Here is a 14,209-nt window from a genome sequence, read left to right as displayed (position 1 = left end):
ACCCAAATCAGGTAGATTAGGTCGTTTGATGGTATTTTTGACAGGTGGAACCCACCTATCATACGCCCACGTCGGATGGGACGACCCGTTTTGTTGCCACATCAGCTCCTAGACCCGACCCGAGATGGCAATACAGGTAGAGAAATAACCATTACGGGTCGGGACGGGTCCGAAAGCTGACGTGGGTCTGACTTGGCATATGACAGGTGGATCTCACCTGTCAAAAATACCATCAAACGACCTAATCTACCTGATTTGGGTTCTATGAGACAGCTTGCCCCAAAAACTGTGTTTCTGTGAGACTATTAGTGATAACTGTGGCCCGATGAAACCCTAACCTCAAAAAGCGTGGTTTTGTGAAATTTACTCTATGACCTTCGTCAGGCCGAAAGAGCTGAAGCATCTGGAAGTAACTAATGTAATAGTGCATGGAGATCAACCATGTTCAAGAATCTGTGGAGTATGACTTGCCACCGAAGGTCTGTCATTTTTTGTGGCGCTTTGCTCACATTCTCACCCTCTTCAGATGAACATTCCCAGGAGAGGAGTTGAATTGGATACAAGGTGTGTGGCACTGGCACGCTATTTGAAGATGGAAATCATCTTTTACTTTAAATTCCACGAAGTGAAAGATCACTAGAAAAGCTGAAGATTTGAGATCTAAAATGTCCAAATGCCAATCTTCTACTGAAGTGTTGCTCCTTATCTTCAGTCTTGACCAGGAGCAGCTGATTATGGCCGTGGCACTGTTGTGGTGTTGGTGCAATGAGCGAAACAAAGCAAACCGACAAGAGCAGATTTGTTTCGATGGAGGCTTTTCAATATATACTCTCAGGTTCCATGTAAACGAGTGGCTATATCCGTTGGTTCGACAGAAAGTTCTAGCTGTTCCTGTGCGGCAGTCTGGGAAACCTCCTCCGGTAGATTTTGTGAAAATCAATTTAGACGGCTCATTTGATCAGATTACTTCTAGTGGTGGGTGGGGTTTATCTACAGAACCAATTCAGGCGACGTTATCTTTGCTGCTGCAAGACCGATTCCAATCATTGCTTCTGCTTTCAGAGCAAGTGCAACGTTCGTAAACATCCGGTGCTAAGAAGGTGCTAACTCGGGCCTAACCATTGGAGCGTGGAGGGGGTAAGAAATTTTTCCTAGACTCGGTTCAACTACGTGCACCGGGTGCTAGTGGATAGTTGACCTCATGGGTCCCCCCCCGCACGCCTCCTTCCTCTCCTCTCCTTCCTCCCACGGACCCGTCGCCGCTTCTAGCACGGCCGCGCGAGCCACCGCCTGGTCTCCTATCGCGTACCTCGTCGATCTGTCATCCTCCAGCCCAGCCACCGCACCAAGAAAATGATTTGGCTTCGTCGCCGAGCGCCTTGACGTCGCCGGGCCCAGATCCAATCGGCGGGAGACAAGGGAGGAGCGGCAGGAGGGACCATCGGGTAGGAGAACAGAAGGGGAACACACCTCGGCGGCGAGGACTCTCAACTTTGACCTCTTCCGCACGACCATGGCGCCCGTGAAGAAAGCCATGGCAGGCGCCGGCCACAGTAATGGCGGCATCCGCGAGATTCTGCTTGTGGGAAACAGCACCAAGATCCTCAAAATCCGGCATGCGCCGCGCCGCCGCCTCACAGCACGTGCGGCCCTCCGTCGCCTCCCAACATGCGCTGTGTGGAGATGGAGCAAGAAGGGGAGACGAGGAAGAAGAATACATGGAGCAGGACGCCAGGACCGTAGGAGGAACTCTCTCGCTGGGAAAGGTGAACGTGAAGAGATAAGAAAAACACACGTTGCAGCACTTTTGGTTTCTTTAGACTCGTGTCTAGTATTTTTCTTAGCGTTGCCCACGTTGTCCTTGCTCTGAAGCTCTTTATGCAAAACATTTCAGTATGGGACAAATCGTCTCTGAAACTGACTGCCACTCTGCCAGGTCCTTCAAAGAGCTGCTACTTCTTGCGACTACGACGCAAAACCTTTCTGAGATCAAGTTTGTTCTTAGTCTTGGTTTCATTTACTTATGTCTCGTTCCAAGAGCTTGCAATAAACCAGCGCATGTGCCGACAAGTTTGGGTGTGGGGTTGATCAAGCCGATCATGTTTTGTGGCTTTGACTCTCTCCTGACGATGTAGCCCGTCTCACGGTTGATAATTTGTTTTTCACACGCATGACCGACAATTCTATCATGCATGTACGCTGATGGAATGCCTGCGCTCGTGTAAAAGAAAAGGGAAAATTGACTATAAGATACCGTTATTTTACGACATTTACCGAAATACACTGCCGGATCGTGAATTTGTCTAGTGGCATTATAATTCCGTGGTCATTTACAAGAACACATCACGTGGCCTAAAGCAGAAAGTTTGTGTGCGTAGTTCTAGTTAGACTCTAGTTGACTCTAATTGATGCCATATGTAATAGGGATATACAAAATGTGTTACGCGGTAATATTACTTGTCTCAAATTTGTCTAAATATGGATGTATCTATATTTAAAAAGCGTCTAGATACATGTAATATTTCGACAAGTAATATTAGTTGGAGAGAGTAGATGATCTTGTGTGTTAAACCTACGTTTCAAACATGTCATTTTGTGGGCTATTATGTTAATCTTTTATGAGTTAACACATGTGTTCCGTTTGGAATGACTGCATTTTATATGATTTTGTGAACTGTTATGGTTTGACTTGAGACTAAATGCTGATCAATTTTGTAATCGTATAATTTCCAAAATTGACATTTGTTGCCTTTCAAGAAAATAGAACTGTTCCGTCATTATCCCGAGCTAAAAACGTCATCCAAATGAAGAAAAAAAAGAAGTCAAACTTTTCGTTTTGGGCCAGGTAGTGTGTTCTGGCAAATGGTCACGAAATTGTAATGACACTGCGAAAAAAAATACAACGATGTGTTAAAAAAGTCAAAATTTTCGTTTTGGACCAGACAGTGTGTTTTGACAAGTCACGAAATTGTAATGACAATAGATCTGTTAAAAAAAAAAAGTCAAACTTTTCGACCAGGCACAACATTTGTTGAAAAAAAGAAGTGACCAGACAGTGAACAAAGATCACGAAATTGTAACGACGCTGGACAAAATAAAAAATAGTGTTTCGTCGAATGTCACAAAGTAACGGTTTCGGGAAAACTTGCAATGCTGGAGTAAACACAACGAGGGAGGGAGGGGGCAACCTAGTAATTTCATCAGAACGTCGTGTCGTCGTGTTCTCTTCCCCACCCATCGTCTTCCTCCTCGACACCAACCAGACGCGAGCCCCCTCTTATCAATCAGACATTCAGACGCCTAGGGTTTCACCAAGAAAAGAAGGGGAAAGCCGATTCTAACCAAGCCATGGCCGCGTCCGTCTTCAGCGGCGACGAGACGGCGCCCTTCTTTGGGTTCCTGGGCGCCGCCGCGGCGCTGGTCTTCTCGTGCATGGGCGCCGCGTACGGCACCGCCAAGAGCGGCGTCGGGGTGGCGTCGATGGGCGTCATGCGGCCGGAGCTGGTCATGAAGTCGATCGTGCCCGTCGTCATGGCGGGAGTGCTCGGCATCTACGGGCTCATCATCGCCGTCATCATCAGCACCGGGATCAACCCCAAGGCCAAGCCCTACTTTCTCTTCGACGGATACGCGCACCTCTCCTCCGGACTCGCCTGCGGCCTCGCTGGACTCGCCGCCGGAATGGCCATCGGCATTGTCGGCGACGCCGGTGTCAGGTCCTCATCCCGATCCCCAAATCACCCCCCCCCCCCAACCCTGACCAACACACACCACATAAAAAGAGTTCACTTTTATTATTTTAAATGTGATAAATTGAATCTTTTGTTTCATAATGCAATTATGCATGAGTAATTATTGATTGACCCCTCTTTGCATCATGTGATCTACTATCTAGGGCTGTAGAAGTGTTAGCTTCAGGGATGCAGCAATGCAGGCTCCTTGACAGTTTCACAATTTAGGGTAACATAACATTGTTTCAGTGAACGACAATGAGAACAGTAAATATTAAGATGCACATGCCCTTTTTGTTTACGAGCGTACACAAGGATTAGAGAAGTGTGAACAATGTTCATGATTATGCTGTTTAGACACTCCAGAAATAATATTACACTGGAAAACTAGCTAGGATTGAGTGACATGGGGAAACCTTCTTCCTGATTCTACAAGAAACCTTTGTCCTGATTCTTGATGCATTACATTTAAGTACATAAAAACTCCAGCATATTAAATGCACACAGAGTTTTACTTGGCTCCCCTTTTTGCTATATGGTTACCTTAAAAACTGTTTGCATCAAAATTGCACTAGTTTTTTTATAGATAACATGTAACTTATGCTGCTGAATGCCTAACAGAAGTAACCAGTTGTCTCATAATTTGGGAAACTACATAATTGTATTCTACTACGATTCTCCAATTTGGCTCGTCTTAGCATGTCATTGTAATTTGGTCACACATCAATCATTCTAGATATCGAGCGGCTATGTGTGGATGCTCATATACTTCTGATTTTCTCATGCAACCTTTGCTCTTGTATCTCAAACAAACTTATGGTCTATGTGTTTAGTGTAGTACATTCAGCAAACCTATATGTCATATGATGATAGCTGAACTGAGACTGTTGGTATTGGGTGCATTGGGTGGTGTATGATCTATGATACACTCCAATCATGATTAATGTGATTTTCTTAGGCCATGGTGAGCAGGTTCTATTTGTGACATGCCATAGAGCATTTTTATACTTACTGCTTGCACTCCCTTGCTTCATATGTAACTCAATGATCCTTTCCACGTAGCTGTTTGACTTGCTGTAAAAATAATAGAACAATAACATTTAGCACTCTCGCCAATTCTATGTCTAGGAATGACACACAATTTTTAGTACCATCCCTTTTTTGGTATTGTTCTAATGAGGACTACTTTACTTTTGTTCCCAGGGCGAATGCGCAGCAGCCTAAGTTGTTCGTGGGTATGATCCTCATCCTTATCTTTGCTGAAGCACTTGCGCTGTATGGCCTCATCGTCGGTATCATCTTGTCATCTCGAGCTGGTCAATCCCGAGCAGATTAGACATTGGGCATTGGGCTGTGATGCCTATACCATCTGTCCTTGTGATGGATACCGTGCCAGTGTGTTGTTTTGCTGTATCCTTGTGGTTTGTTTCTGCTTTTTCAAACTATATGTTTTTTTCTGCTTATTCTTGGTTGTAGTATGATGCACCTGTAACTTGTAATACACATACCTGGCTACAATGGTTGCTTGGAACATGGAGGATTTGGTGAATAAATCAGTCTTTTTTCCTCTAATGAATATTTTTCTGCCGATTTCTGTGTCTTCAGTGACCGTGAAGTTGTAAAGAAAAATGCTCGCCGTTGTGGCAGGATAATGAGTTGCCTTTTGTTGATGTAGTTCAACTCACAGACTGCTTGAGACAGGACCTTGTTGGTTTGTCCTGGCGTCCCTACAAATGCAGCTTGGGGCCAATTTGATGATATAGTTGGATCTTGGGGTTCTCTGGGGATCCTTGGCAGTGGACGGCGATAAGATCTTGGGGCTCTCTGGGCATCCTTGGCAGAATGAGAGTGGGCGGCGATAAGATCTTGAGGTTCTCTGGACATCCTCGGCAGCGGGCCTCGTGCTGCTCTTCGTGTGGCGGTGGCACGACGCTTCTTGGGAGGTTGGCGCAATGTCGTTGGTGTGTGTGCCATCGACGACGCATGACGGTGCATCCACGGAGTTGTCTATTGCCACCAATTGTGTTGTTGGGTTGGGCTTGGCGGTCTTGCCACCAATTGCGCTGCCGGGTTCGACCTGTTCGGCATATGAAAGCCCCCTCGACTGTTGAGTGTTGGGCCTGGTAGTCTTGCCACCAATTGTGCTGTTGGGTTGGGCCTGGTGGGCACATGCAAGCGTCATGGTCGAGGTCGTCAACCGTGAAGTGTTTGGCAGTTTCGTGACCTATGCTTTGTCAATAGGATGTCTTCTATTTTCTTGTGCAAGGAAGGGGCTTTGGTTCATTCGTTGCAGCCCGCTTGTGTGGGATAAGGATGTAAACGACCTGGGTCTGGACGCCGTGATGCTCGTTTAAACTTTCATCTCGCGCAGTGTTTTTTTTTTTTTTGCTTAGCTCTCAAAGGCCTGTATTGGAGCTAAACGGGCTTTAACGGGCATAAACGGCTGCTCGTTTACATCCCTGATGTGGGATGCATCTAGACAGAGATTGTTTGACATCATTGGTTTAATGTCTTTCTGTTGGTCATAATATTGTCTTATCTTGTTAATTTTTTCATAAATCGAGGCGAAGCTTTGTGTTTTTTTGAAAACTATTGCTTTTTTTAGAATTTGAAAAGTATTGCTAGAAAAATTCAACGTGAAATGCATGTCCGTGGTCAATAGGTGCTCGGGAGCTAATCGGAATTTTCGGTCCGTAATGCCCAATTATGTTCAGGTAGTCAGCGAGGACCGGTAGCTGCTCTGTCCTTTCGATTTCCTGTCGAGTTCGGCAGATGATTAGCGCGTAAATCGTCTGGGCCTGTTGTCCTGGAAGACCAGTACCATCGCCTCCAGTAGCAACGTCTTGAACTGGGTGCATCGACATGTCTGTCAGACAGAGTTGGGGCAAATAAGATTGACGAGCAACCACGGCACGACACGCGTGCATCCATCTTTAACACTTCGTAGCTGCTACGCAAAGTGATAAACTTTATAGCGGTTTGTCCAACCTCCAAACATCCGCACTCCTGTGCAAAGACAACACTTCCAATCTCCGTTTTTGCTACGTCACATACATATTTGGCCAATCTCCAACACTTCAACGGGAGCTTTTATACAACATCTCCGTTTTTGGTACAGAACGTCGTCACAGTTGGCAAATATCAATATTGCTATGCCTAGACAAAACTGATCCCTTTGCTCCCTTCGCAGCACTACCAGATGAACAGTCCCCCCCCCTAATATATACTAGTATATTTTACATTACTAATCCAATCTTCTAAACATTCATGTGCATCCTGTAAAGGACAAAAAGCAGCACAACTGTATCTCCAATAATAATTGGCCTAATTTGCTTCGTGGGGGGTGTTGTAGGGTTGCAGCCAGGCGCCTTTATGTTTGGCTATTTCTACTCGTACTTCATTTCCATGTACAAGACCAAAGTATATCATTTTTTAGTGAAAACACCAAGTACCAAAAGCTCGCTACGGTCGATTTGCATCCCAATCACGGCAAACAGATCATCTTATCATACCTCTTGTTGGCCCAAATAAAGTCAAACCTGGAGCATAACTAGCGTGCACTGATCATGCAATAAAGGCAGGCTTACAGCACAGCAGTATCAAAAGAAGAAAAAAGATTATCTATCAATCCTATGATGTCAATCTGCATGTCTACACATAAAAAAACATTTGAATGAGGGACTTGTCCAACAAACCGATATTGACATCTAGAATTTCTCTATGGCTACATTACGACTGATGTGCCGTTCCTTTGAGAAGAGGCGCAATCTACTTATTCTTGCCTATGCTATTCTACACATGTTATTTCCCCCGCATTTCTCAACAATTTAAGCACCCTGATTAGAAGAATTTCGCAAAGTCCTCAGCTGGCTGGTCCCAAACATCCATGAAACCTGAAAGCCCCAAAGCAAACAGAAAAACTTCAGCCTGGGAGGAAATTGAACCAAAATGCCATGTAACAAATTTATACAATGTTAAGAACATGCAAACAAATGTTCACAGTTGTTACCACCTCTAGTCCAAAAATATGCCATTTTAGCTCACACGCGTAGAACAAGAAATGAGCCAGTCTCAAAGTTTATGTCATTTTTGTACCGTACTCACTACTCAGTGAGACAGTTGACACAAACAACCAAAACAGGAGTATTTGTAAGCCAAAATTACGTTGTAAAAAAAAACCTAAAAGGGATGGAGCGCAGTATGTATCAAGCATTTACCAACCCATTGAACAGATAGAATTCACCAGCGTACCTAATACAACTCGTATGAAGTAATCCTGAATCTCTTGTGAAGGTGATGAATATCAGGCATGATTTTGCCATTCATTTCACTAGCCCCTCGCAGTGCTATTTCGATATTCACTTTAGTTTGTAAGGTCCGTAGGCACTGGTTTGATCCAAGCTAGTACAAGCATCAATATTGTGGGAATGGTTTGTTTAAGTCAAAAGCCAATGTGCGTCGACTAAAAAGCATAGGAGATTATTATGCATGCAGCCAGCTGGGCTCCTTGCTACATAAGGTCTAGGAAGGGAATGACGTGCTGGAAGACAGGCAGCCCGTGTTTGATTTAATCCCTCTGCAATGCCATTAGAGATTTCATCTCTTTGTTGCAGTGCTGGGCATTGCAAGTACTTAAAACTTCCTCAGTTAGATGAAATTAGTGGAGCAGAGGGATTTAGCCACAATATAAAGCTGCATTGAACATCGATGGCAAAATAACATTAAGGGTTGTATGGAAGAGTGGCGTTCTTCATTAAACTTTTGTTATTTAAGACAAATATGGATCAGGTACCAAAACTTTACCCAGAAATACACTTCCAGACAGGCCATAAAAAGTTCTCAAAGGCTTAGAAAATGTGCAGATGTGTTTGTAAATGTGCTGATGGTTAATGGCGAAACGTGAATTTTGAGCTAGTGTCTAACTTGAGTTTTTAGAGGCAACTGTTTTCCGGTTTTGATGTTTAAAGGAATTATAACTTACCACTATATTCACTGATAGTCGCATTCGTAAAAGGAGGTGAAAGAACTTCTGGCAAAAGTTGTGGATTCTGTTCTGTTCCAGTTGGAATGGCCACATTCTATTTCCAGACCGGAACAAAAGAGGCTGCATTCTGTTTGGCTCAAATTCCGGTTGCCATGCCATTCCAGCTATTCTGGAATGAGTGAAAAGTGAATAACCATCACAATGCATAGAATGGCATGGCAGTTCTGTACATGATTCCTCATGTCCCAAGTGACCGTTCGTATTTATTGCACCAAAACATAGGATACATAGAATGCAACCATGTTTTCAAAAAAAAAAAATTGCAACCATGACAGTAAAAGAAGGTCAAGCGCAGGGTGTGATGGGCTGCCATGACAGTAAAACCTTATCTGAATGTTGATCCAGCAAGAAACTCCCGCATGGAGAACTGCGTTCAGAATACTCACTATTATTTATTTATTGGGCTATCTATGATTCTGTGCATAGGCTTTGTGACAAATCTAGTCTATTTAACAGGACAGATGTATCTCTTGTACTGGAGAAGTTAACCAGAAAAATATTTTACCGGAATATTCCATCAGGACATCACAAAATACAAATGAATGCAACTCATAACAAATTAACTATGCATCCGGGACTAGTATAGAAAATCAGACAAGAGAACACAGAGACCTAAAGCAGGGAGCTATAGTAAATTAGAGGAAAGTCAATTACCAATATCAGTGAGAGAACCATATATTGAATCATCCATGCTAGCGATACCCTGAAAAGGAAACAAATGAATTAATATGCCATCCACACAAATAATGCAGTGACAGAATAAATAGTAACGAATTAATTCATTGAAACTTCACTACAAGACCTCCACGTGGCAACTAAATAATAGAACCAAGAAATCTCACCTCTGAGTCATTGGAACATATACCAGCTTGAAGATCCGGTTGCATTGATGTGTAGCAGGGTATATCATCACCGAGGTAATCAGAAAGTGTAAAATTGTAACCATCTTGAATAACAGGAAGTTCATCGGTATGTATACCAGGGTGCAGCAAGTCATCCATGCTAGAGCATATCATCTCATTCCTGTTTGACAGCGCATTATATGTTTAAGTGGAAAGCCTATTATGCAGCAAAACTTAACAACGAAGCATATTGATGCGCTAGCGCAACAATTTATCACCCACATACTACTAGATAGGCATCCTACACATGATAATAAATGAGATAAATAACAGATGCCATTTTCAAGCACGGCCAATTAATTTCTAGATCATTATGACATGGTGCCACCAAAAAAATACGGATCTATTCAACCAGCATGCTAGAGAAAAATAAGTACAGGACAAGCAACTCACTTTGCTTTTGAAGAATCAAAGCCAGCAACTTCAATATTTGTTTCATCTTCTATACCAATTACTTGGACAGCCTTACTGTCTAATGAAGCTTGGCATAATTCTGGGTTCATTTCCTCTAATTTACTAGCTCCAAAATCTCCCTGCAGTAGTTTATGAGGATCTGCAGAGGATACTTGTGCAGAACTTTGGCCCAACCCAGGATTATTATGTATTTCAAATGACCTCGATTGATCCAGCTTTTCTTCTTCCATTTTGATGATATCTTCAGCCTCAACAATTGATAATAGTTCAGCACCAGCGATGTCCCTTTGATGGGACAACTCAATCAAGTCTACATCTTGTGGCAATATTTCAATATCACAAATCTGTGATCCTTCCTTAAATTGCAGATTTAAGTTATGTTCGTCCGAAGACATTATCGGAGGTAAGGCAGTTTCTTGCATCAAGCTAACTTTGTGAGAAGCTGTTAATGGAGATAGGTCTGTTTCTTTGATAAAGCTATCTTTGTGCTGGTCCGTGACATCTATCAAAGGAGATAGGTTGGTTTCTTCGATCAAGCTATGACTTTGAAACTTTATCTTCGGAGATAGGTCTGTTTCTTTGATAAAGCTATCTTTGTGCTGGTCCGTGACATCTATCGAAGGAGATAGGTTGGTTTCTTCGATCAAGCTATGACTTTGAAACTTTATCTTCGGAGATAGATTTGTTTCTTCGATCAAGCTATCCTCATGTGTGTCTGTCAACATAGATAGGTTGGTTTCTTGAATCATGACATCCTCGCGTGAAGCAGTCAATGGAGACATGTCATTTTCTTGCATGAAGCTATCTTTCTGAGCAGTCGTCAGAGATGATACATCAGTTTCTTCCTTGTGTTGCTGAACAAGATGGAGTTGTGCATTGTTCTTGTCTTCTCTCATATTTTCAGTCACATCTGATGTTCTGTTTTCTTGGAGAGGCATTGGTGCCACCGTTTCATTACAAGCTGCGCTAGAGCCATTGTTTTCTTGGTGGAATTCATCTTCTCTACTGTCCGACTGGATGTTAGTCAAAAGCTTCTCTTCTCCCACTTCATTGACTGCCATCTGCGAAGCTTCTCCAGAGAAAACTCGATTGGCTGTTTCCGTTACTATATTTCTATGTGCACGCACTGACCTGGGCCTTGTTGGGGCTTTTGCAAAGCCACAGTGTTGAAGCAAATTCCTCCTGTCAACATGTAAACCGTTTTCCAAATTTGTCGCGTCATCATCCAATGTAATACGATCCAAAGAAGTCTCACACAAAACTTTGCCATTATCTTCAGCTTTCTCATCTACAACTTTGCCATCTAGCAAGAGTTTTCTCTCTGCTTCCATAACTTTACTCACATCACCATTAGTATCCACCCCTTGCTCCACCACCTCTGATTCTGAACTTGATACCTTATTCTCCTTCGTCTCACCTTCCTCATTCTCAGTATGCACCGCCGACAAAGCATCAGCATCCTTCCTAACATCATCACTGGAGCTCACTGCGTTCGACCTGATATCCTCCATTTCCATGTCCACTACATCCTTCACCATCAAAGGCGTCGCCTCCCTTATCTCTTCCGTCACACAACTCCTGGCCTCATCATTCCCCCCACTGCCCCGCCGATCCCTCCGAAACCCAGGAGCACCATCCTCATCGTCATCTTCCTCATGCCGTCGACCATTCGAACTCGACCTTCCCCTCTCCTTCTCCCTGTCCCGTCCCCAATCAGAATACCCCCTTCTATACTCCCCATACTTCCTCTTTCCTCTCCCATTGTAGCTACCACCATTACTGTAATCATCTCTACTACCACTGCTGCTAGTGTTGCTATTCCGCCTAGGCCGGCTGCCAGGGTTGTTGTTGCTATATACATTCTCATACCTCCTCCGGCCGTAGAACGCCGGGGGTTCCTGCTGCTTTTGAAGCGGTGGCGGGGGTATGGACATAGGCGGAGGTGGAGGAGGAGGAACGGTCCACGCGTCGCCGCTGCCGCGATGCAGCGAGGACGGCGGGAGCACGCCCGTGGATACCAGGTACTCGGCCGCGAGGCGGCCGGCCTCCATAAGCACCTCGTACCTGCGCTGCGGCGGCGGCGGCGGGGCAGGAAGCGGCGGCCGGGGAGGAGGAGGAGCGTACAGCTGCCTGTGGCCGCGGGGGTACACGGCGCCACCGCCGCGGCCGAACGGCGGCGGGGGCGGCGGCGGCGGCAGTCGGCTGCGGTGGTGGTACTGCATCGGGACTGGTCACGCCTTTCTCCTCGAGGAATCCACGAAAAATTCGCCAAAAAAATTCTGAAGCAAAGACAAAGAAAACAAGAAGAAAAAAAAAGGGGGCAGCGATTACGATTCCAGCAACTTTTCCTTGCGGCGGGGAATCGGAAACCCTAGATAGAAATGCTCAACAAACTCACAATCGGAACTAAATTGCCGATCGAGCCATGACGACGGAACAATCGGGGATACTCCAGAAATCACCACCCGCTAAGACAGTTCTTGTTTCTATCAACTCCCTATCAGTTTGATCGAAGCCAGGAGAGGGGGAAAACCCCGAAATTTTTTTGCAAGAATTTTATATCACAAGGACGCGACGGCGCAGCTGTTTCCGCTAGCAAATCTGATTTCTGTGGCAAGAATTTCTGGATTTAATAGGAAAGCAAAAAAGGGGAGGAGATTAATGGGTTGCTGCTTTTGGTGGGTCGGAGTGTATCAGTTTCGCGGATGCGGGCGTGAATGCGCGCGTGGATTAATGGCTCTCTTACTGCGGGTGCGTGAGGCATTTTCTGTGGCTGGTATGGCGATGACAGGTGGGCCAGGGGGTTTTCTCAGTCACTGCGAGGAATGGGGGTTATCGTTGCACACGTTACACGTGTGATGGGTAGGCACGGCCGATCGAGAAGAAGATGTCCTCTGTGCTCGCCGCTAGCTCATGACATGTGGGGTCACTCTCCATTTATGCTGAAAAAGGATACGCTGCATTGCTTAGGAATTAACGATCCAGAGGAATCAATTTGCACAAATGATAGAACCCGGTGGCTGGAATCAGCTGCACAGGTGGTTGGCGAATGCTGGGAAGGTCAAGACGCTTAGGACGCTGGGATGCGGTCATGTGGTTGCACCGGGTTGCGAGGTCTAGTGAGGAGTTGACGCGGCGGGCAGAATGGAGCAAGCAGCTCATGGTGCCGTCAAGGTCGGCCGTCTCCCACGAGTCCGGCGGCTGGCGGCGGTGGAGGTGGTGGGAGAACATGTGAAGCGGGCGGCGACGAGACGGCTTTGCTCGGAGTGCTGTGGTGTCAGTTGGCATTGGTTGTAAGACGGAGGAGGAGAAATCGGGCTGGGGTGGAGGGGGAGGCTCGGGCATGGGCTCACGCGGGCGCGGTGGCGTCGGTCATAAGGTGGAGGAGGAGGAATCGTGAATAAGACGGGAATGAGAGAAAATAACGGGAAGTGGCATATTTGTTGTAATTTTAACAAAGTTGACCTACCGCATCCGTGCCAATCACCACCAACTCCAATTTAATAGATAGTAATAATAGATTTTTTATAAAATGACCATCGACGGTTTATTTACTGCCAAAAACGGTCAAAAAAATACGACTGCGGGACAAGTGATTTTGTTTATACAAAGCTTGTTAATTAAAAAAAAAGTTGGGCGAAAACAAACACACGGCCACACAACTTAGCAAAAACTTGGTCGGAGCACGACCAGACAAGTCTGGCCCATGAAGACAACAACAATCCAACAACAAACCACGACGCTGCGGTACGAACCCGCAAAGAGTTAGTCCCCAACATTGACTCTTCCAGAAAGGTAAATGACTTTAAAGATGTCATTATGAACATCCTAAATCTGACAATAAGAGTATGAAAATGTTACGGTACATGCGATACAACACGACCTAGCCAATCCCACGACTCTTTCTCTGCTCTAGAACTCTCTAGTACTGGTCGGTGTTGTGAAAGGGCATTTCTTTCCTAAGTGGTTTTGGTGGTGATGACAACATGTTGTGTATCTAATCGTGTGTCAAGTATTTCAGATTTTATAAAGAAGTTGGCACAAAACGACGATGTGGACCCTCAAGATGCTAAGAAGTGTAGCGGTGTTAGTGGCTTTTTCGATTTGATTTGAGTCGT

At 45.0% G+C, this 14,209-nt stretch overlaps 2 protein-coding genes across 3 annotated transcripts; one reads left to right on the top strand and one right to left on the bottom strand.

Annotated features, from left to right (window-relative positions):
* The first annotated feature begins 3,212 nt into the window (after positions 1-3,212).
* Positions 3,213-5,303, top strand: LOC100830963 (V-type proton ATPase 16 kDa proteolipid subunit). Its single transcript, XM_003575061.4, has 2 exons — positions 3,213-3,716; positions 4,935-5,303. The coding sequence occupies exons 1-2, from the start codon at positions 3,349-3,351 to the stop codon at positions 5,065-5,067; spliced, it is 501 nt and encodes a 166-aa protein (XP_003575109.1). The 5' UTR covers positions 3,213-3,348; the 3' UTR covers positions 5,068-5,303.
* Positions 5,304-7,220: 1,917 nt separating this feature from the next.
* Positions 7,221-12,841, bottom strand: LOC100830652. 2 transcript variants are annotated; one of them, XM_010237217.3, is made up of 5 exons: positions 12,490-12,841; positions 10,071-12,370; positions 9,618-9,798; positions 9,430-9,478; positions 7,221-7,624 (listed from the first exon to the last, which is right to left on the bottom strand). In XM_010237217.3, exons 2-5 carry the CDS (start codon positions 12,311-12,313, stop codon positions 7,572-7,574), a joined length of 2,526 nt encoding a protein of 841 aa, XP_010235519.1. In that variant the 5' UTR covers positions 12,314-12,370; positions 12,490-12,841; the 3' UTR covers positions 7,221-7,571. The 2 variants fall into 2 exon arrangements, with proteins under 2 accessions (XP_010235519.1, XP_010235518.1); XM_010237216.3 differs by having other exon boundaries at positions 10,071-12,841.
* Between the last annotated feature and the right edge of the window lie 1,368 nt (positions 12,842-14,209).

This window comes from Brachypodium distachyon, chromosome 3, assembly GCF_000005505.3.
Source record: "Brachypodium distachyon strain Bd21 chromosome 3, Brachypodium_distachyon_v3.0, whole genome shotgun sequence".
In the NCBI taxonomy this organism is placed as follows: domain Eukaryota; kingdom Viridiplantae; phylum Streptophyta; class Magnoliopsida; order Poales; family Poaceae; genus Brachypodium; species Brachypodium distachyon.
This window is presented reverse-complemented; position numbering and strand designations above follow the sequence as displayed.